This window comes from Perna viridis, chromosome 2, assembly GCF_037379345.1.
Source record: "Perna viridis isolate PV_CMFRI_1.1 ecotype Kerala chromosome 2, ASM3737934v1, whole genome shotgun sequence".
NCBI lineage: Eukaryota > Metazoa > Mollusca > Bivalvia > Mytilida > Mytilidae > Perna > Perna viridis.
In genome coordinates, this window is record NC_142446.1 from 48,940,331 (window position 1) to 48,963,183 (window position 22,853).

At 33.7% G+C, this 22,853-nt stretch overlaps 1 protein-coding gene across 1 annotated transcript; it reads left to right on the forward strand.

Moving 5' to 3' along the window:
• Nucleotides 1-93: 93 nt before the first annotated feature.
• On the forward strand, nt 94-22,853 carry LOC148625569 (UDP-glucuronic acid decarboxylase 1-like). The gene is made up of 12 exons (XM_088569141.1): nt 94-291; nt 2,086-2,122; nt 2,998-3,075; nt 11,176-11,233; nt 12,908-13,088; nt 13,788-13,892; nt 17,251-17,310; nt 18,613-18,734; nt 19,312-19,431; nt 20,857-21,019; nt 21,219-21,322; nt 22,187-22,853. Exons 1-12 carry the CDS (start codon nt 141-143, stop codon nt 22,301-22,303), a joined length of 1,296 nt encoding a protein of 431 aa, XP_088425267.1. The 5' UTR covers nt 94-140; the 3' UTR covers nt 22,304-22,853.

Consider the following 22,853-nt stretch of genomic DNA (forward strand, 5'->3'; position numbering starts at 1 on the left):
ATTTGATTGGTCAGTTCCAATTTCGGTCGGAACCACTCGGTCTTTTCCCCAAAATTTAAGTTTATTGGATTAAACCAGAGAAGGTCCGAGATTATTCCAATAATTACCTCCCTTGTGTTTAGAGTTTGATATGTCTCCACATGATTGATTTTCACTCGTCTTTGAAACTAACCAAGCGCAACCACTGCTTGAAGATATTAAATTATATACTAGGTATTGGAATGGTCGTGAGAAACACCTCAATGAGAAATAAATTCATTGCGATTACTGTTGTTGGATTGATTTTGTTGGGTAAGTTAGATTATCTAAAATAATTTCTATTCACTACTCAACTCTACAGCAAGGCAGCATATTCACTCTCCAGTATAAGACATTGAAAAATGATATACGACGGAACACTATCATAAGGAGCTTTTCTAATCTTATCGACTCAATAGCCTAAATGTTGTAAATAGCCCATACACTGCCACATATGTACATGTATTTATACTTCTCTAGTCCCTAACAGGGAAGCGACCAAGCAAATTAAGAATAAACCTCCCAAGACAGCATAATCATTTGGACTATGTCAAAAGGAGAGCATTTCTCTCAGAATACACTCCTGATGATGGTGTACTCTTGTTTTTGAGCTTTTTACATGTACAGCATCTATTGATAAGATTTGAGGCACCTGTGCATATAACCTGGCATGTTATGTTTCATTTTGACTTTAGTAAAAAATTGAAAGAACAGATAAGTGTACCTGTTGAGCAAAGCTAGGGTTAATGCCTGTCACTCAATCTGATAAAGTTATTTAGAATTACAAGTCAGTAAGTTACAGACATTATTCCCTGCTTTGCTTGGACTACTGATGCTTTATACTCAGTGTGCATTTACATCTAATTTTAGGCTATGATATTGATATTTTCTGCAATTACTTTTAAAGAGTCAGTCCCTGCAAGAATCAGGCAGTGGGTAAAACATGGTATGAAAAGACCATCATTTTGATGGTTTAATTTGACAATTTTGTACCATCAGAATCAAGAAAAAAGACAAAATGTTTTCCACATCATGTTGGTGCATTGAGTTATAATTTCATTGAAATGCACTGAACATGAATATTTCAAGAATAGATAACTCTGTCAACATTTTTCTAACATTCTATTGAAAAAATTTTGAGCAAATCTAATGATGCAGAGATCAAATAATGGTCTTTTCAAATTGAGAAAGCATCCGAAGTGAAATTTCATTGTCAACTCGGTGGGGTTTTGACATGCATGTTTCTGATTTTTCCCATTTTGCCTGATTTTTACAAATGCTTACACATTACTTTTTGTCCAACAGACAATTCCCAAAAAATTATTACATCTTTGTCTCCTGAGGTTATGCATATTAAACTACATAATATTACCTTTGTTATTTTTTTTTCTTTTCACTATAGATGTATGTACATGACTACATGTTCTTATATTGACCACTTTAATAATTGTGTAGGATATTCAAAAAAGTGGCCTTTTTACATTATTCATGTACTAGTTAGAAATGTCTTACATTCAGGTTATTTTCCTTCAAAAGATTTTGAAGTTTGTAAATTATTAGCTTCGAAACGTAGCTCTAACTATTTTTTTTTGTATTTTCTTAACGTTAGATCGCAAAATCAAAAAAAAAAAAAAGATCAAGAGCTACGATTTCACAGCTAGTAAATTATATGTAGCTGAATAATAACTAACTGGCTATAGAAAAATCAAAATTACATGTACATAAACATGTCAGTGTTCTCTTAAATTAGAAATTGATTTTCTCTAATAGTGACCAAAGTGCATTTTAATTAAAATTAATTTCTGGTAGCACAGTGTAAAATATTACAACAATGCAAAGCACAGGTGTATATTGGATTAGGGAGAACACTACGTATAAATTCGGTTAAAAAGTATTTCATACATTTGACTTAGGTTGTATATAGATTTAGTATTTGTTTTCAATTCAATATGGAACACTGAAAGGAAGTTTAATATTTTGGTAGATATTATCTCCTATGTTTTAACTCCTATCATGCTATTTACATTTGTATAAAATCTAACAAGACTTATATTGCTTTATTTTTAGTATTCTTTGGCCAGCAATCTCATTCAGTTGGTGAAATGTAAGTACATGTACATGTATATCAGTTTTTATGGTTAAAAAATGAGCTTCTGTAATCTTGTCATTTACATATTTAAGATAAGAAGGGAGATGTAGATACCATACATATGTAACTTCCTGATATAAGACTTAGTAACAAAAATGTACATTTATACTTGTATCTACAGATTAATTTGCAATAGATCTGAGTGAATTGGAATCTGGGTTGTTTATTTCTGATCTGACTTCTAAATAAGTATGGTAAACTTTATTCAGCCATAAATCATAAAGATGTAAAGAAATGTATTTTAGGAGCAATTGATGACACTTACAAGTTGTTCCTTTTCTAACTGGTTCCTTACTAGCTGAGTAGCATTTCAATTCAATTGTCGCAAGGACTTTGTATAAGTTTCTCATAAAGACACAGTAGATAACAACTTTGATTATTTTATCACACTGAAAATAAATCCACTTCATATTGGACAGCACACTTACTTAATGTTGCCTGAAAAAAAAATCAAATTAAAACTATTTTCTGCCTTTCTAAACAGGTGATTAAAATTGCACATGACTTTTACTACAGGATGGTGAGATGTTTCTCACAATTTTTCATTTTCCAAGTTTACTACAGATTTCATGGGAGAAATTGATTCTCCTTCAGCATACTCTTGATGTAAACTATTTCTCAACTGTCTTTGGTAAAATTCAGATTTTTTAAACATGCTTGCTAAAGCTCACGTTAAAATTTTTAAAATTTTACCATTCTATGGGAGAAATGATTTAAACCACTAATTTCTGAAGGGGCATCTACATGTATGTTTAAACTGTGCAATCATGAAGTTAGAAGCCAAAACACTACCATGTAAATATTATTAACAATTCTGCAATATACCACAGGGAGAAGAAGGCGTTGGATAGAGATTTCTACACAGAGATACAATATCTAAAGCAGAAGATCAATGATTTAGAAAAAGGGTAGGAATTGGATATGTTTATTTTTTTTTTGGAGGTTGCAGTCTGTTTTTACCTTGCATAACCACAGAAAAGTATTTACTAGTACATGTACTGCATGTTTATACAACAGTTTAAAAGTTAAACTTAGGGAGGAATCATTGCACCATCATTTTTGGTAACCTCAAAAAACACCATTTTTACAGTATACAGCTGTTTTTTTGTTGTTGAAATTATTCAGTCAGAAAATCAATGAGACAGTAACTTATCATGAAAAAAATAAAGCTTCCAATATGTACATGTAAATACAGTAATTTACTTATTCTTATATTGTATTCACTGAAAGGTCTGGAAAAGTCAGCAATAACACAATTTTGTGGTAATAAAAAAATGAAAATAAAGATGTGAACAAAATATCAACACAGAAGTGAAATGCTGTGCATGCTTGTTGTTGGCTTTTGTTTTTGTGAGGGATTTGGTAATAAGTCATGATAATTTATACATTTGAAGTATGAACTTTTGTATTGTAGCTTCACTAACAGGTACTTAGTATTAACAATGGGATGTAGTTTTAAGATTATGGGTTTCGGTTTTTACATACAAATCTGCATTTTGTTACATATTTATTTTTATCTTAGGACTGTGACTATGCAATTATAAAAAAACTGCATTAAATTAGCATATTTATAGCATCATAATATTTACCACAGAAACTAACATAAAGTCAGCATGCAATGTTATAAAATTATTGCATCATTGTTATATGAATATTGCTCCATGTAGTATCTTATATTGCACAATCTTTCAAGTGCAGTGAACAGAAAATTTGTAGTACAACTAACAATAGACTTAGTATTGACCATCAGATTTCGGCCGGAAGTTGTACTTTTTTGGTTTGTCATTTTTAGAAGACCGCAAAAAAATAGCATGAAGTTTTGTTGTCCATGTTGTCATCTGTAGACACGTAATTTTCCTGCAATAACTTGAATATTAGTTGTTGATCTTTAAAGATTTTACAACATGGTTCCGAGCAATAAAAGTAAGATTGGTACAAAAATGTATTGATTTTAGGGGTAATCACATAACTGTTTTGGATTTAGGGGCCAAAAAGGAATAAAAAACAAGCATTTCATAGAAATGCACTATGTAACTAGTAGAAACATATGTATGTGTATTGTATTGTTATAAAATTAGTTTTGTGGGTTATGTTTTGAAGAAGTGACTGGGAATTGGGGGCCAAAAGAGAGATGACTTGTTTCTTGTCAAATTCTTATCATATGCTAAATTTCCAATCACAATCTAAAGTTAACGCTGTATCTAGTTTGAATGATGTGTCCGTACTTGCCCCAACTGTTCAGGGTTTGACCTCTGTGTTTGTATCAAGTTGTGCCCTGCGAAACATTTTATCGTTTAAGTAAACAGGGACAAATTGGTTAGTTATATTATAAACTTAAACCGATTGTTTGGGGTTTTGGTACATAGAACGAAAAAATTTGGCGAAAGATGAAAAAAATGATATGTTAATGAAATTCATGTTGGCTGACTTTCCACCTAAATGAATTTTATCCATCTTTAGTTGTTCTAATTAATGTAAGCAAAAAATACCCATAATTCTATCATCAAAAGCGATTTTGAATTGATACAGATAAATTGAGCTGTGAATGAATTCTATCATGGTAAAGTTTTAATAAGTATTGTTCTGGACAAGTCATTTTAATTGACCTGGGTACAGGTGTTCTTTAATAATATATCCACACTCCTGTTAGGGATTATCTCTCACAGTGAATGAATAGCATTCGCACACTTGTGTGATATGAAAAATACTTGAAACAATATTTTCTAATATTCATGCATTAAGCCGAAGTAATATTACATATACTTGAATGTAATGCTAGAAAACTTGAGTTTACATGTATTTAAGGAGCCAATGCAGAGAATTTTCATAAATATATACAATTTACATATGAAATGATTAAAATACCTCCACCTTTTGTTGGGGTATATAGTGATAGGAGTGTCTGTCCTTTCTATTATGCAGAGGGTTACCCATCTTTTATCTGTTACACCTACACCACTGAATGGAATTCAACTGACTGCAGTTATATCATGTTGCAATTGGCGAAGCATTTTATTCTAGTGACCTGTGGTGGTTTGGCTTAAATTATTCATTTATTTTAAATTTGGTTAAGGTAATCTAACTGTCTTAAATTCTTCATTTATTTTAAGTACCATTCAGCATAAAATTCAGACACTGCCAGTGGTAAAGTGATTCATGGAGTATAAAAACCCACCAAACAAACGATGCTTTTTAAATGTACATATGATGAATGATAATCATTTCTGTATTCAGATCTGTATTTGAGAGAATCATATATTTATCTCTCACCAAAATCAACCAAATCTGATAAAATCAAGAACGATAACTCTTGCAAAGTGCCAATTTGGTGTTCTATCTAAATGTTGTTTTTTTTTCTCAAAAGTGCAACAACCAAATGAAATACCTAGAATGGTTATGTGGTCTATAACTCTTTCCAAACAAAAAGTAAAACTGAATTTTGTGAGTTTTTGACATGAATGAATCACCTCCTGTCTGATTTTTATAAAGACTGCCACTTACGTTTTGTTAATGTAGTTAGTAGGTAAACTTCAGAATTTTAGTCTAATAGATAGTGATAATTTTTTTTCTCTGGTATTAAGGACTAGTTTTTGTATGTTTGTCTTGAATCAGACATTATTCTTTACTACTATCCCTGGGGCAAAATGTCATGAAATAACATCAAATTGTTTGAGGTGTTTTATTGAATTGTAGTAAATCAAATATGTTTACTTGTTAATGATTTTTAATTGATTTACTGTCTGGCTTGAAAAAAATATCTGTGTTTCCACTAACTTTACCAACCCTAATTTTGCGCCTACTTTTAAGGGTTTTTTTTGCCCTTTTTGACAAGCACTGTTCTAGTCTAAATGTGTCTACAATGCAAACAGAAACACAGGTATTTTTTCCAAACCAATTTACTTCAACATTCTGATTGAATATATTTGTGATTGTTTACAAACTGATTTTGCTTCATAGTGATACATGTACTTAGGTTTCATTAGTCCATTGTTAAATTGTTAAATTATCATTTTTCCAGTATTCTTACTGATATGTATTTTTTTTTATCTCAGGCTACTGCCATGATACTAAAAATCATAGGCAGTTTCCTAGAAAATGTTATATTTATCAACTGTGATTGATACAAGTGATCAGAATAGTGCAAGTTATGAGTATCTGAAAATAACGTCTTGTCCTATCAGACTCACTATGATATTTTCTGTCTCAACTTCAGCACAGCCCTTCATCTGTACTACATGTATTTCTTCTTCTTCTTGTCGTTTGCTGTTACACTTGAATGCCTGTCTCCTCAACAAATCTGGCCGTCTTCTGTAGGTCTTCCACATGTCCATACAGTTTCTCTGTAATGGGGGTTGGTTTATCCCATATCTCCTCTCTCTCTGTGCCTGGTGTAACTTGCACATCTGCAGAAAGTGTTCTGTATTCTGCTCTGCTTCTCCACAGGGACACATAGGTGATGGTATGACCTTCAAAACTCTGTACAGATGTTGGTTGAGTCTGTTGTGTCCTGTCCTGAGCCTGAAGATTGTAGTTTGCTCAAATCTTTTTAGTTGATGGTAGCTATCTTGCTTCTGAGGGGTATTGTGTAGAGACTTGATGATGGTCTTCATCTCTGTGTAGCAGACAGGATTTTCATCTTGCTGTTGTTGAGCACCTTCCTTTGCTAGCTTATCTGCTTTTTCATTTCCATTGATTCCACAATGTGAAGGTATCCACTGTATGGCAATTTTAAGGCTCTTGATGGAATAAATAGCTCTGTCAAGTTGTGGTAGTTTGTTGTTTGGTCAGTGCTTGTATCACGGAGAGGGCATCAGTTAGGAATACTACTTGCCTATTTTCTACACTTTCCTTGATGTAATGTGCCGCATGGATGAGTGCTTTTTCTCCAGCCTTGTAGTTGGAGCAATGTAATCCTGTTGGTATTGCCATTGACTGTTGTACTCCATTTGGGTATTCTATGTAAATACAGGCCCCTCCTTTTGTTGTCGCATTTTTGGCTGGACCGTCTGTGTAAACTCTTGCCCACAATTCTGATGGATGCTCTTCTTTCAGTATGCTCATTGTTACGGTTTTTCTGACAATGTTTGATTGTTCATCTTTAGCACTGAGTAACAGAACTGTTGTCTGAATGGTTACATTGTCCTCCTTTTCTGCATATAGTTTGTCATTCATTTTAAAATCTATAGGTTTGACATGCTTAGGTAGATGTTCTTGGTGTTTTCTTTGCAATGCTCTTGTTTCTAGAATGAAGCTGGATCTTTTGAGTCTGCCTGAGGATAGTTGTTTCAGTCTCTCATTCATTGGGAGGTTTGGTAAGCATTGATATTTGGTGGCCTGTATCATAGCTTTACATTCTCTTCTCTTACTTAATGGTTGTATGTTTGTAATTTCCTCCATACTAGCAATAGGTGTTGATTTCATGGCTCCTGTGATGATGCGGAGTGCCGATTCTGGACTTTATCCATAGTCTGATGGTGAGACTTAGCTGCTGTCATCCAAGCACTAGAGCCGTATTCTAGATGTGGGCATCCATTTCCTTTGTAGACAGATTTCAAAACTTTCTCATTAGCACCACAGTTTGTACCAGCAAGTTTTCTCATGATGTTTAGTTTTCGTCTAGCTTTGGCTTCTGCTGTCATTATATGCTGTTTCCAGTAAGTCTTTTATTGAAGGTTACACCAAGGTATGTTTGCTGATCTTCCATTGTGATATTGATGTCATCCATGGTCAGTTTGACAGATTGGGTTGTAGGTGAGATTGTAAAGAGGGTTGCTGTTGTTTTCTGTCTATTGATGGTAACACACCACTCATTGGCCCATTTGACTACCATATCTAATGCTGTTTGTATCCTGTACCTTGCAGTAGTTGCATACTCTTCAGAGCACCAGAGGACAAGATCATCTGTGTAGAGTGCTGATTGTACACCATTTGATAGCTCTGGAACTAGGTCATTCATATAGAGTATGAAGAGAGTTGGGGGCAATACTCCTCCTTGTGGTACACCTGTTTTAGAAGTATTTTTCAACCATGCATTCCATCTGCGAGTACTCTTCCCCTTCTATTGTACAGATATGAGTTGGTCCATTTGTACATTCTTCCACTTACTCCAAATCTAAGAAGTTTCACAAGAAGGCCATCTTTCCAAACTTTGTCAAATGCTCTCTGAAGATCTACAAAGACAGCTAGCGTTACTTTCTTTGATTAAAATGCATCCTCGACTACTTGAGATAGATGTGTTGTCTGATCTTCTGTGCTCTTTTACTGTCTAAAACCAGCTTGTTCATGACCAAGAATGTTCTCCGATTCCAAGTATGTCTGTAGGCGCTCGTTGATTATACGCTCCATTAATTTGCAGCAACTGCTTGTTAGGCTAATTGGGTGGTAGCTTGAGGCTTTCAACTTCTTCTTTCCCCTCTTCAGTATTGGCATCATTATGGCTTCTTTCCAACATTGAGGGACTTGACCTGGTCTTCAGCTCAGGTTGAGAATCTGTAGCAAAGTTGTTAATATAAGGTGCCAAGGTGTTGAAGCATTTCATTGGTGATGTTATCTGGACCTGGTGCCTTTTTCATTTTCATTTTTCTGCCTTCATCTCATACATGGTGATATCTCTCTGCATAAGTTCATGTGTTGGCACCTTTGAACTTTCTTTCAATTCAGTTTTTACTTCTTTTTTCCATGATGGTGGTATATCAGTGTTGCTTTCTTTCTCATAGCCTTTAGCAAATTCATTTGCTGCCACTTTCCCTATGGTTGTTTCTCCTTCAACTTCTAGCGTGATCTTTTCACCTTTGCTTCCCTCATCATTCAGTGCTTTTGTCAAGTTCCAAAGCTTTTTTGTATCTTTTTCCATATCCATAGATGATGTTTTCTCTCTCCACCCTTTCCTTTGACATTCAATCTTTGTTCTTAGATGTTTGGCCTTGCACTTTTGGAGTTTGATGTTATTTTCCTGACTGGGATTTAATTCTGCATCATCCCTTGCCCTTGTGAGTGCCTCGTGTGTTGCCTGTATCTCACTGGACCAGTATGGCTTGTAGTCCTTTCTTACACCTCTTAATATACTTTCCTTTGCTGCCTCTAATACAACAGTGTTGAATGCTTTCACCACATTGTTAATATTCTTTCCCTCTATTTCTGTGTCCCTTGTAAGTTCATCTGTTCTAGCTTGAAACATACTCCAATTTGCCTTCTTGTGATTCCATCTTGGTAGCTGAGCATACTCAGATGTTGTTGTTTCTGCAATGGATATCATGACAGGTCAATGATCACTGCCTCCTAGCTGGTCACATACCTTTCTACTGATTTTTTGGTGTATATCGTCAGTACAGAAAGCTAGGTCTAGTGAAGAATAAAAAGTAGGCGTGACAAGGATAAGGTGGTTTTCATCCTGCCAGTCTTCTATGGTCTCCCCTCTTTTGTCCATGGTATTATATCCCCAACTTTGTGATTGCCTGTTGAAATCACCTACTATGAGGAATGAACTGTCTGTCTGGTATTTGTATGGTGTCTAGTGACAGTTTCTTATCATTGGGACAGTAGAAGTGAACGATGTTATATGAGCTTTTCCTGATAATTGCTTTGATTTCAATGTATTCTGCTTCCTCCATAAACTTTTTTGTCTCTAAGGCATTAATGTTGTTTCTTACAAGAGTCATTACACCACCTTTCTTTCTTTCATTTCTATCACTCCTGAAGACTTGGTATCCTCTGATCTTAAAAGGTTTGCCCTCTTGGAGATGTGTTTCTTCAATACAGCAGATGTTCACATTGTTTTCTTGAAGAAAGTGTTGAAGTTCTTCTCTCTTGTTTGATACCCCTTCTGCATTCCACTGCATGATGTTAATATGTGGTTGCTCTTTTCTTTTCGGTTTGATCTTTCTATGGTAAGTAGCTCTCCTTGTTTGTCCCCTGACTCCACAAGATGAAACTAAGGTATCTCCAGTAGCATTGGTTGGGCTCCTTTGAGACAGAGAGCCCAGCACTGCACCTGCCTTGTGGGTCCTCACAGGGCAAGCACCTAATCGTTTGTTCATGGTTTCAAGTGTCATTTTGGCTGTTTGTGCGTGGTGTTGTGGTCTGTTCAAGTGTGCTATATCACCCAACACCTCCGTCTTCAGCACTCTAGGTTTTCTGTCGGGGTTACCTCACCCTTAGCTTCTGAACAGAAGTTCTGATCCTGGAAGTACAGGAAGGAAGTTACAGATTCCTAGTTCTGGATTTTCCTTGAGGTTGTCTTTCCCTGTCGAAGTGTGTAGCTGCAAGGCAGCGGAGGTTTTAGATCAGAGTATTCCTTCTCCTAGATGGGCTAGCCTCCAAGGTTTACAAGCCCCATCTACCCGAGGCTATCTGGTTTTAAGGCCCCAGTGACTCGCCTTCGCCCCTTTTCCAGTCAGTCGAAAACGGCTGGACCAGGTCCAACAGTTGGTAAACCTGTCGTGAAGGTTGGAGTTGGACTTTAGTTAAAGTGGCATTTAAAATGATATTGAGAGCCCATTCCCAACACTACTCCTTGGCTTTGACAACCTTCCACAGCTATACATTTATTTGAAATAGGTGAATTAGGGATGATATTCTGTACTATTTGAAATAGGTGAATTGGGGATGATAATCTGTACTACTTGAAATAGATGAAGTAGGGACAATAATCTGTACTACTTGAAATAGGTGAAGTAGGGACGATAATCTGTACTTCTTGAAATAGGTGAAGTAGGGACGATAATCTGTACTACTTGAAATAGGTGAAGTAGGGACGATAATCAGTACTAATTGAAATAGGTGAAGTAGGGACGATAATCTGTACTACTTGAAATAGGTGAAGTAGGGACAATAATCTGTACTACTTGAAATTGGTGAATTAGGGACATTAATCTGTATTAGGTGAAGTAGAGACGATAATCTACCAATTTAAGTAGGGATGCTAATATGTTCAAATTGAAGTAGGGATGAATAAGATTTTCTAGAATGGAAAACATACTTAGTGAGTACTCTTTTGCCTTCTTTTACAGTCAGAAGATATATCCTGATGTCAAGTTTTTGAATGTGAAGGACAGGAAAAGAATCTTGGTAAGGTAATCCACAAATTTGGTCACATATTGGAGATAAAACATTGCATTTATATCTCTACTCAAGACAATACAATGGCCCATCTTGTTTGTGAAGACTAATACTGTGAAACCTGTATACGAAACAAACTCTGAATACTAGTAATCAAAAATATGTCTAAACCAGACAATTTTAACAGGGCAGAAATCATTATGGATTAAGTGGGGAAAAAACAACAAAATGAAAATTCTAACAGAATGTCACAGCCTGTTCTACATGAAGTGCTGCTCAAAAAGACAAAATCAATAGGACAATGCATTGTAAGAAGCTTTGATTTGCTCAATTTTGCTGAAATAAATTTGGTAACGGGTAGTGGTATAGAGAAGAAATTCAATTTCATGAATATAAGATACAGTCCATCATTTAGTCATCAAGCTGATTTCATTTTATCTAAAATATTTAGTTACTTGCATATGTAAGGAACAAGTAAAAAGTAACATTTCTCTCAACAAAAGAAAATAAATATATGAAAATGCTTGCTTATATTGTGTGCATGTAAGTAACATATAACTCATAATTTTAAAAAGCATTAGTAAATGACATTCCCACTTCTCCTTAGTGTCTCTCTGAAAGAGAAGTCACTTCTCCCTGTTTTTCTCAAGTAGCTTGAGCTCTGCCAGATCTGTGGGAAGGTTTTGAGTGTTGAAATCCTCTTTTGTTGGAAAATTTTATTCATTTTGTGTAAAAATAGCAAAAATGAGTGAATGATAGATAGTCTGGAACCCCCTCCCTTTTCAAAATTTCTTGATCCATCCATTTACAGTTATGATCCTTATGAAAATTTATTCAAATGTTTAATTAGATAAACGTTTACACCGTCTGTTACAATTCTATTTTTACACTGTGAACATATGTATAAGAAATATATGGTAAATGTTAAAAAGACAAATGCTTTTATTGTTTTGATCAATACTGATAATACTGTAAATTGGGAATTTTTTGTCATTATTTTGTGATTGTTTGTGAAAATATATATTTTATTTCAGTCTTCAATTCTGTGAGCGACTAAAATTTCTACTGTGATTGTAAAGAACTTTGCATATTGGTTGGCTACAAAATTTAGGGTGTGGGCCACCAAGCCAAAATAGATATTGGCTGTCTAAATTTTCCCATATGTTATATTTTAATGTTTAATTTTGGCACTTTTCAGAGAGGCACCTGACCAACCAAAACATCCCAATTTACAGTAGTGGTTGATTTGTATACTATAATACTACTAAAATGAGATTTATTTTATTATTTGCCAGCCTCTTATCTAACATGCTATGAATTTTGCTGTACATGAGTATATTGTTGTTTTGGGGTCAGCTGCAGGCTGCCCAGTGATTTGATGGTTTCCTCATCATTCATTCAAAACCCATGGTGGCCTTGAGCTGACATTTTTCATCCTGTAGGGTTGTTATCTCTTTGATATATTCACCTTGTCTATTTTCCTTTTTTGGTATACTGTTTTCTGCTTCTCAGGTCATCCATCTTGATAATATGCTTTGTTACTGTATTAAAACTCATCAGTGGTATATTTTAGCCTTTTCAACCTCTAGGCCTTCTTTAGATTCTTTTCCAGCTCCAGGGGATGCTGGATTTGTCGGATCTTATCTCATGATCAGTCACGTTTCTTTGTTTTGTTCCTTATAGATAACAGGGGGTGCTGGATTTGTAGGATCACATCTCACTGACAGACTAATGATGGAAGGACATGAGGTGACAGTTGTTGACAATTTCTTTACAGGACGAAAGAGAAATGTAGAACATTGGATTGGCCATCCTAACTTTGAACTTCTTAACCATGATGTTATAAACCCATTGTTTATCGAAGGTATATTATACTGCTGAACTATGACCTTATAAATTAATTGAATATGATTACTGTTAACCTATCATTTTTGTTGTGTACTAATATTTGCTATTTTTGCGGTGAACAGAAAGTTGTGGAAACCAGTACCTGCCAAGATGGATTTTTACACCATATAACATTGATAATTTTTTTTGAAACCGCGAAAATTGATACCTGCCAATATGTTCATTTGACAGAATCTGCTATAATTAGCAACCACGAAAATTAGACTGGTTGTGTCTGTCACATCATTATGGTGTTATCTGGATGCAGCCTTACAATTATACACCTACTCATTTAGTATGTTGTATATTGGAATCATTTTGTCTGTCCGTCTGTTATTCCATCCATTCATCTTAATTTCATTGCAATTATATCAGCTCCCAATGGATAGATTGATTTCAGATTAGATGTGTGGTTTTCTGTAGATAGGTATATGGCTTTCTTTGTTGAATAATGACTTCTTTTACTTTTAAAAAAAATAGCACTTTTCTAGTCATTTTTTTTCTCATTCCTTTTTTGTCTGATATTTTATTTTTATGAAAAGTGTACTTTGTATATACCAGTTGAAATTCTTTTAGAATGGTGAACTTCAAACTCAGTTATGGTCCTTTTATTTCCATTTTGCAGCCTTTAAAAGACTATGTATTGTATGTCTTATAATCTTGTTTTATTTTGCAGTTGACCAGATATACCATCTAGCCTCTCCAGCATCACCACCAAACTACATGTATAACCCTGTTAAAACAATTAAAACCAATACAATTGGTACCAATAATATGTTAGGTAGGTCAAGTCAATAATTTTAGATTAAAAACAACTAATCTTATTGATTAGGGAATTCATGATACTGATGTAATATTCTAATGACTGGTAAAAAAATGTAAGAGATATGAAATGTTAACATGAAATTCGTATGAATGCTCAAGAGATAAATACTACAGATGGAGAGTTAGACATGCAGTGTATGTTATAAAAAGTCTCACATAGTCTCATTGGTCAGGACCAGAGATGAGGTATTGTAATTGTAATTGTTAATCAGTTGTAATTGATAACATTTCTTCAAATAATCATTGTAATCATTGATCAGCCAAAAATCTGATTACATGTAATTTAATTCAATCAATTACTTTTCAAAACACCCTGTAATTCTGATTACTTAATTGTTTGTTTTGTTTGTTGGGGTTTAACGTCCGAGCAGCAATATTTCAGCTATATTCAGACGATGAACATGAAATTGATGATAAAATGAACATGAAACGATGATGAAATGAAAAAGGGATGGGACACAAGGACAATGGGGTCGACAAATTTTGATTGCCACTGGAAATGGGGAGAGGTGGGTAGGGTCGGGCAATTTAGCCTCCTGTGGGGGAGCCTTATGGTTCCTACTCTGGGAGGATACCACAGTAGGGTTCTTTAACGTGCTAGGAACTTGGCATCTTTCCCAACACGGTGCACCACTATGGTTTGCGGTCAGGTTTTCCGTATTATAGCCTGACAACCCCAGCATGTAACACGCCAGGGGTACCCCATTCCACCACCTGGGGCACACATCCCAGTTGCTCTGTGGGCAGAGCGCCCTAGCCCCCAGCTAGGGTTCTGAGCACTATTTAGTCGCCTTTTACGACAAGCTTAGCGCTGCTGCAGGCCTATTCTTTTGACACCCGAACCTGCACGGGGCCTGATTACTTTATGATTACATTATGATTACAATGGAAATATTAAAGCCTCAATAAGTATCTAAGGAAAATGCATTATGTCAACAACAACAAAAAAAGAGTAAAATGATGGTTTATCATTCAGTCATCATAGTTATTTACATATTCATTGTAATCAGATGTTATCATGATTACTTGCCAATGTAATCATTAATTTTATCAATTACTTTCAGAAATGCTGTAATCAATTAATTTATTTTGATCATACATTTGACAAAGTAATTGTAATTTAATCAATCTCTGATCAAGATATCAGCAATATAACAACATAGAGATGCATAATATAGTATAAATAGCTTGGTCTCTTATAGGCAAAGCCTAAAACCATATAAGAAATACATTTTGTAATAAAATAAAAAAAAATATTTATTTTTTGAGATGCTTTAAATATGAATTTTCCTAAAAGATTTCTTCCAGCTTTTTGAATATCTACAATCATATTGCTTTATATTGTTTTCTTATTAATGTCATGTTTAAAGGAGACATGACACAAAAAAAAACATTTTTTCAATTTTTGGTTTATCTGATTTATTACATCTAATATTTATCATAAAAACGCCCCTTGTGGTCACTTACCTCATTTAAATGAAGATTAGTTGATTCAAACTCGATGATGACCCAAGCCATACAAATTTTAATTAGCAATGTGGTCACATGACCGTGCTACATTATTGGTTCTCAATTCATAGAACAAGTGGTTGAAATGCATGAGGCTTCTGCACTTTATACATTATTTTTACAACTGAGATTGAAACTATTGAAAGTTTTGGTTTGCCAGCGAATAATATATACTTTTGAGAGGAAAATGATAAACAATGACTGAAATATTTAACTATTACTATTTAACTATTACATATATGAAGACTAGAATCCACAGAGAGATGACACCACTTCTTTTCGAAAATTACATAAAAATATTTCATAATGTTCTGTCATGTTCGATAGAACTTTTTACATAAAGTAAATTAAATTCACATTTAAACTGTTCAGATCTCGATCTTCAATGAAAATATTGATTTTACCCCTTTTAATGGAACGTTACTCATGACAAGTGTACCAGTACCCTGCAAGTACAGCTATAGGATAATACGAACATGTTTATTTTTTTATTGGTTTTTGATCATTTTATTTGAAAACCCATGAGGGTTTAGTACTGAGGCTTCCTCTAACCTATAAAAAAAAAATTATTCGTACCAGAAAAGCTCCCTTAAATTCACCTAGGGTCACCTATTATAAATTGTGTATTGTGTCAAATTCTCCATGTAAATTGTTTTATTTCAAAATTGTTAAGACAAGAGAAATGCAATTATATTTCAATTATTGAAATCATACACCTGTGTCACGGAGCACCAAACCATGTAAAGATAAAGAAGCTGACTATGCACCGTGCAAAGCAGTAGTGTTTTTGCCATGCGGGATGTATGCCTAATGAAAAATGAATAACTGACAGAATACAAGAACTTTAGTCTTCTTACTTTCTAAACACGATTATCGCACTCATACACAGATTATTCGACCACTATTTATCATATATACAAGCTATTTTCAAAGATTTATTAATTTTTTCGAGCACATATATACATTTTCAATGCACGCAAATGGAGATAGAGAACCAATGAAATAGCACTTCTATGTGTAGTAAGTGGGTGTTACTTCCGGCTTTCATTTATGCATATTAGTTAGGTCATCGTGATACCACATATAAATCATTCTAACTTTTTTTAGTGCTAACCTGATGAGAAAACGTTTGTTATACTTGTATCTAAACATACTATATTTTTTATATTATATAAACTTTTAAAAAATGATATTTTTGTGTCAATGTCTCCTTTAAGATGAAGATAATAAATCTTGTAAGAATTTTTTAGCAAATTGCTTATGCCGATGAGGGTCATATGGTAGTACAGGAATTTTTTGACTATCCCAAAAAATTTTCTGGATTGAAGTGCACTGAGATATTAAGTTTTTTTTTGGGATGACCAACCCATACATAAATTGCAATTTAACCTTAAGTATCAGGAACTATTTGTTATATTATACTTTTCATATGTATTTACACTGGAGTATTTATGTGGAAGAAAGAGAAAATCATATACTGTGAAAATACTTTAATTCCTGGATACCAATTTTTGTGGATTAGGGAAGGAATACCAAGTTCATGGATTCTTGAATTTGTGGGTTTGAGGTTTTCGGTATACACATCGATGGGAATCTCATTTGCATTGGTTTTGCCTACCCACGATTACCAAGAAAATTTGTGACCCACAAACAATAGTACTTTCACAGTACATTGAATAATGTTCTTAATTTGAAATCATGGCGGTTTATATATTTCGTAATGATCCATATAATGTTATGTCCCTTATCCTAGGTTTATATCCTTTATTAATGAATTGATGTATATGAATGTGTTTTAACTTCAGGTTTAACTAAGAGAGTCAGAGGAAGGTTGTTAATGGCATCAACATCAGAAATATATGGAGGTAAGCACATGTTTTATCGATACACAGACATGAAGTTATCTTAGAAATAATTCATGGTTACACATTGTTAAATGAGAATCAACTAGACTCTCTCTTGACAACTTCTGTTTGGCCTGCAACTTCAGGTTGGGGGGGGGGGCATATTGTTTTACTCTTGTCCATCCATCCGTTGTATGACTCATAAACACTTGCACAAAAATTAAATCTTTGAGAAAATGTACATATATCTATTGTGGGAAGGTTCCTTTAATTTTTTTAAACCTATTAATGAGAAATTTTTTCTTGTATGTGTGTCCTTTATGCACATGTAGATAATACTGAAATCTACTTGACTTCTCAGTGAAAAATGTTTATTATTTCCCAAGTATAAAAAGACAAAGTTTTCATGTGCTGTGGGTTGGGGCTTTGCATTATCTGTGTCTCCCAGAAAGTTTTGTAGGGTTAGACTTCCGTCGAGTGCCCATCACTTTATTTATTTTTTTGTTTGTATATTGTTACCTGTCTGTATGTTTGTTAGTCTACTTGATGTAAAAACCTTAAAAAATGCTTGAACTGATTTACCTCCCTTTTGGTTATAGTGTTTCTCTGTTGAAGGGAACTACCTTTCATTTTTCATTGTTTTCTAATTTTTGGCTGCAGAGTTATGAGATTTTAAACACCATCCCAAAGGCAGACACGCACAGCATGTGCTCTAATACAGCTGTTTATTACATAACAAAACAAGTAATTTATTTATTGAGGCTTGTAAGCAGGAAATTTCTGTTTTATTAACTAGATAGAAGTGATTTATTGATGTTCCTTGTGTTATAAATTCCAATTATGCACATGTGAAAAAAATTGTGTTATTTTCAACCACCAAAACCTCACAACACAAATATCAATCAGCTTACTACAAAGATAAAAAATTAATGTTGAAAATGACATAGCATTATTGAGCAAATATTTATCGTAAATATGATGCTTAATTAGTTATCCTGAATAACCAAAGTACAAAAACTCATGCCATGAAGACTTAAAGATTGAAATCATGCAAGGAACCACTCATTAAATCTGGTAATTTTTTGCCACTCTTGATCATACTTTGGTTATTCACTTTATCCATTTAATTATCCTGTTATTATTAATTAAGTATTCAATAATTATCCCCTTGTCAGTTGTCAATGTTGATGTTGAAGCTACCATGCATACTCCTGTTGTTAAATAGAAGGCATTTTGAATGCCTTGTAATCATTTTGTACATGTTCAGTGTCATCATATTGTGAATGTTTTTCATTTGTGACATTAATTTGTTCGTTTTTATAGATCCAGAAATCCATCCCCAAAATGAGGATTACTGGGGACATGTCAATCCAATAGGCCCCAGAGCTTGTTATGATGAGGGTAAAAGAGTAGCAGAAACTATGTGTTATGCGTACCATTTCCAGGTATGTAACCGTATTTCTAATATGATGTGCTTCAAAAGCCTTTAGACCACAGTCATGGTAAAATGAGGATAAACGTATGATCAACATTATAAACACATGACAGCCTTATTTACAATGTTATAGATAGGTTTTATCCAATTTTATCAACATCACAATATAATTTTGCTGCACAAAGGCTGAATCTTTCCATAAAACATGAAGAAACTAGTCCCATCAATGAACCTTTATGTTAAATATGATGAGAGGATCTTGTTAAAAATAATTATTTTAAACTAGCGATGTTTTTGTGGCAATAGTTGATGTGAAAATTTCAAAATAAATTTTTCCCTAGTGTTAATGTATGCATTTAAGTTCTGTTTTATGACTGAAATTTTTTTCTTTGGCCTTACTAGTGTATCAGTCAAATAAGTTACTTGATGTTGTTATGATTTGTATTCTTCATCCTAATGTCCAGCAACTGATAATCTGATATTTTGACATACATGTACATTTTTTTACTTTTCTTTTTCTTTTTTCAAGGATGGGAGAGTTCCTGGAAAGGACTGTAAATTGTTTACACTTCTGATTTATTTTCCAGGATGGCACTCAGATAAGGGTTGCCAGAATCTTCAACACATTTGGTCCAAGAATGCATCTTAATGATGGCAGAGTTGTCAGTAACTTCATCATCCAGGCTTTGCAGAATAAACCTATAACTGTAAGATGCTTACAAAAAAGTTCATAGTACCCACAGTATATTTTTTTTATTTACTTGTATTATCTTAGATACTGTTTATCTTCTGTGGTGCCTAACATATAGCAAGAAATTATTACTATATATGCTAGGTTCAAGGAATGGTGAAAAAAAAAAGCTAACCAAATTTAAGTCTAGATTTTTCACAGTTATACTATGTAGACCATGTCTATATAGATGTAAAAATAAAAGATCCAGAAAATGTAATACCCCCATTCATAGAACAAATAGTGAAGTTTGACACCCTGAAAATTACCCATTTTATATAGTGAAAATTAGAACCTCATGAAAATTTCTGGTATGAGACTTAATAAAAACTTACCTGAATATTACCAGAAAAAGAACAGATTTTTCCATTATTTCAATTTTTGAGTCAAATTGTGATGGTTTATATCGAATTTGTTCAACAAACAAAACTTATGAAAATTAGATTAGGAAGGAGTAGTATTTTTTATGGAAGAAGTCTTTTTAAGACTGGGTGTTTTCAGTAGATTGTTATTTGATAGATTAATCTTTAATAGTTGAGGGAAAGAATTTTTATTGATTGCAAAAGAAAATCTTCCTCAATTGTGAGACTTTAACATTTCCTGAGTTGATGAAATTAGTTGTAGCATAGTATAAGGGAAACAATCCAAGCTGTTTATATTTGTATCAGTATCTGTATTTCAATGAGTTGAATCCAGACGATGAACATGAAATGGATGATAAAATAAACATGAAATGATGATGAAATGAAAAATGGGATAGGGCACAAGGACAATAGGGGTTCAATTGCCACTGGAAATAGGGAGAGGTGGATAAGATCAGTCAATTTAGCCCCCAGTGGCAGAGCACAAAGGTTCTTACTCACAGACAATACCACAGCAGGGTTCTTTCAACATGTTGCACCACTATGGTTTGCTGTCAGGTTTATGGTATTATGGCCTGATGACCACAGCATGAAGCATGCCAGGGATACCCTATTCTACCACCTGGGGCACACAACCCAGTTGTTCTTTGGGCAGAGGGCCCTAGCCCCAGGCCAGGGTTCTAGGCACTATTTAGGCGCCCTTTACGACAAGCTTAACCCAGCTGCAGGCCAATTCGTTTGACATCCGGACCTGCACAGGGCTCACTGAGTTAAAGAAATATTATAAACCTCTGCAGTAAATGTAGTATTTTTCACATTAATTATATTGTTCATTATTTTCATGGTTGACAAATAAGCATAAAAATATTACCCACAAAATTAATTTTCACACTTTGAAACACACATTATTTTTTAAAACAGAAAATTTCAACAACTTTTTGATTTTACACACTTTGAAAATTATTGATCTGCATTTACAATAACAAAAATTACTTTTTTTTGGAAGAATGGCATTTTTCAATATTTTTTAACGTTTTCAGATCTACGGAGAAGGTGAACAAACAAGATCATTTCAGTATGTATCGGATCTAGTTGATGGTTTGGTTAAATTGATGAACAGTAATTACTCCATGCCAATCAACCTCGGAAACCCTGATGAATACACAATTGCAGATTTTGCAAAGATTATAAAAGGTTTAGTTGGTAAGTAAATTATTTGTTTATAACATTCATCGACAGTTTGTTTTTTATAATATAACAGAGCAGTGTAATAAAAGAATATGTGTCTGAACCACTCACAAGGGTCCAAACCATAAATCAAAGTTTGGTATTGATATTTTTTTTGAATCAATGTCAAGAGAAGTGTTATATATGTATATGGAGTTGTTTTGATTTATTTTAGGGGGCAATAGTGAAATTGTGAAGAAACCAGCAATGACTGATGATCCCAGGAAAAGGAAACCAGATATTACCAGAGCTAAAAAATATCTTAATTGGCAGCCTGTTGTAAGTTTTAGTTTAAGTACTAATTTTGGTGATTGATACAGGGCCATTTCTTTAAATTCATCATACAGTGCAAAATATGTGACTGGATTCCAATTACAAAAAAAAAACTTCAATACGAAATGCTTAAGGGGCTTAACAGAATAGCAGTGACAAATGTACTTGCTAAGTTCTGAATATAAACTATTTCCTTCCTTGATTTGCCAATAAAGTTCTGCCTTTTATTCTTTCTATGACTTTTGAAAGAATTGAATTTGTATATTGAGCACATTTAACAGAGATAGCCCTGTTTTGCCAGGACATCAAATCCAGGGGTGGAGCTAGAATATAGCAAATTAAGGTTCTAATCCTGAAGTTATAAAAAAGGGGGTGGTTCAGGCTGTAATATGTTCATTTTTGACAAAATTTTGCACAAAATGAACAAAAAGGGGTCAATTGCCAAAACCTTCCCCTTAGATCTACAATTGAATCTTACCACTGTTGCTATTGAGATGTTATATTTAGGAAATATGTAGTTTTGCTATGTATTAATTTAATTTGTAACAAGCTTTCTGATTGGTTGGTTCTCTTTGAGCAAACCAGGTTATTTTGTATAGGTGTGCTTGGTACTGTGATGTCATTTATGTTGATTGGTCCACATGCTGCAATTCAAATAATACCAAACAAAACAAGATTTTGATTACAAATCAATTCTTAATATTTGTCCTCTCCCACATTAAAAATTAGATTATAAGAAATGTTTCTAATTTTTGAACAGGTTATATCTAATTACCTGGCTTTGGCCATCTTACACTTTTTATAGACCATGAATAGTATCAGTATTTTTTCTGTATCAGTTGTAAATGACTTTCTATTTTTTACTTTCAGGTCAAGTTAAATATTGGGTTGAATAGAACAATAGAATACTTTAAAGGTGAACTTGAGAGGACAACATTAAAGGGAGAAAAATATAGTCATTACGCTAAGCTTCCAGGTGGTGCCTAGGTCAAGGAGTGCAGACTTCTATTTACATATCATTTTACCATTCCTAGTAGGTCTCAGTATCGTATTAATTTTCCCATAGACTTCTATAGTGAAGTGCATATTTTTAGGATTTTTTAAAAAATATGTAAATTGATTCAATAAAACTTTCACTTATGTAGCATTTCTAAGGACATGTGAAAAAATAATTTCCTGCAAAGAAAATAGGGTGAGTCCACGAAGATTGGACAGAAAAGTAGTCTTGAACTATAAATAGCCATTTTCCCTACTTTCACTTTCGTTTTGCACTCACCTAACCAACCTTTTCAGTGGAACATTTTTATGATATTATGTTAGATTTTCTTTTAAAAAAGTTCTTCATCTTACAGTGTGATGTTTGCTCTATTTTTTAAGTCATTGTTCATGTCTTTTGACAAAACATTAGTTTGTAGAGAGGCAAAAAGAAAATGCACTATATTTTTATGGCATCCATGTTTTGACGTACACCCGCTCAGGGATATGCAATACGATACTGGTACCTATTACTAATAAACATTTCAATATAATCCTAAAA

Bases quoted from the DNA above. Each gene is read 5' to 3' on its own strand.
- LOC148625569 (XM_088569141.1), top strand. From the start codon at position 141: ATGATTGATTTTCACTCGTCTTTGAAACTAACCAAGCGCAACCACTGC. The intron at 13,089-13,787 runs GTATATTATACT...TTTATTTTGCAG, and splicing joins AAACCCATTGTTTATCGAAG to TTGACCAGATATACCATCTA. The intron at 18,735-19,311 runs GTATGTAACCGT...TTTATTTTCCAG, and splicing joins GTTATGCGTACCATTTCCAG to GATGGCACTCAGATAAGGGT.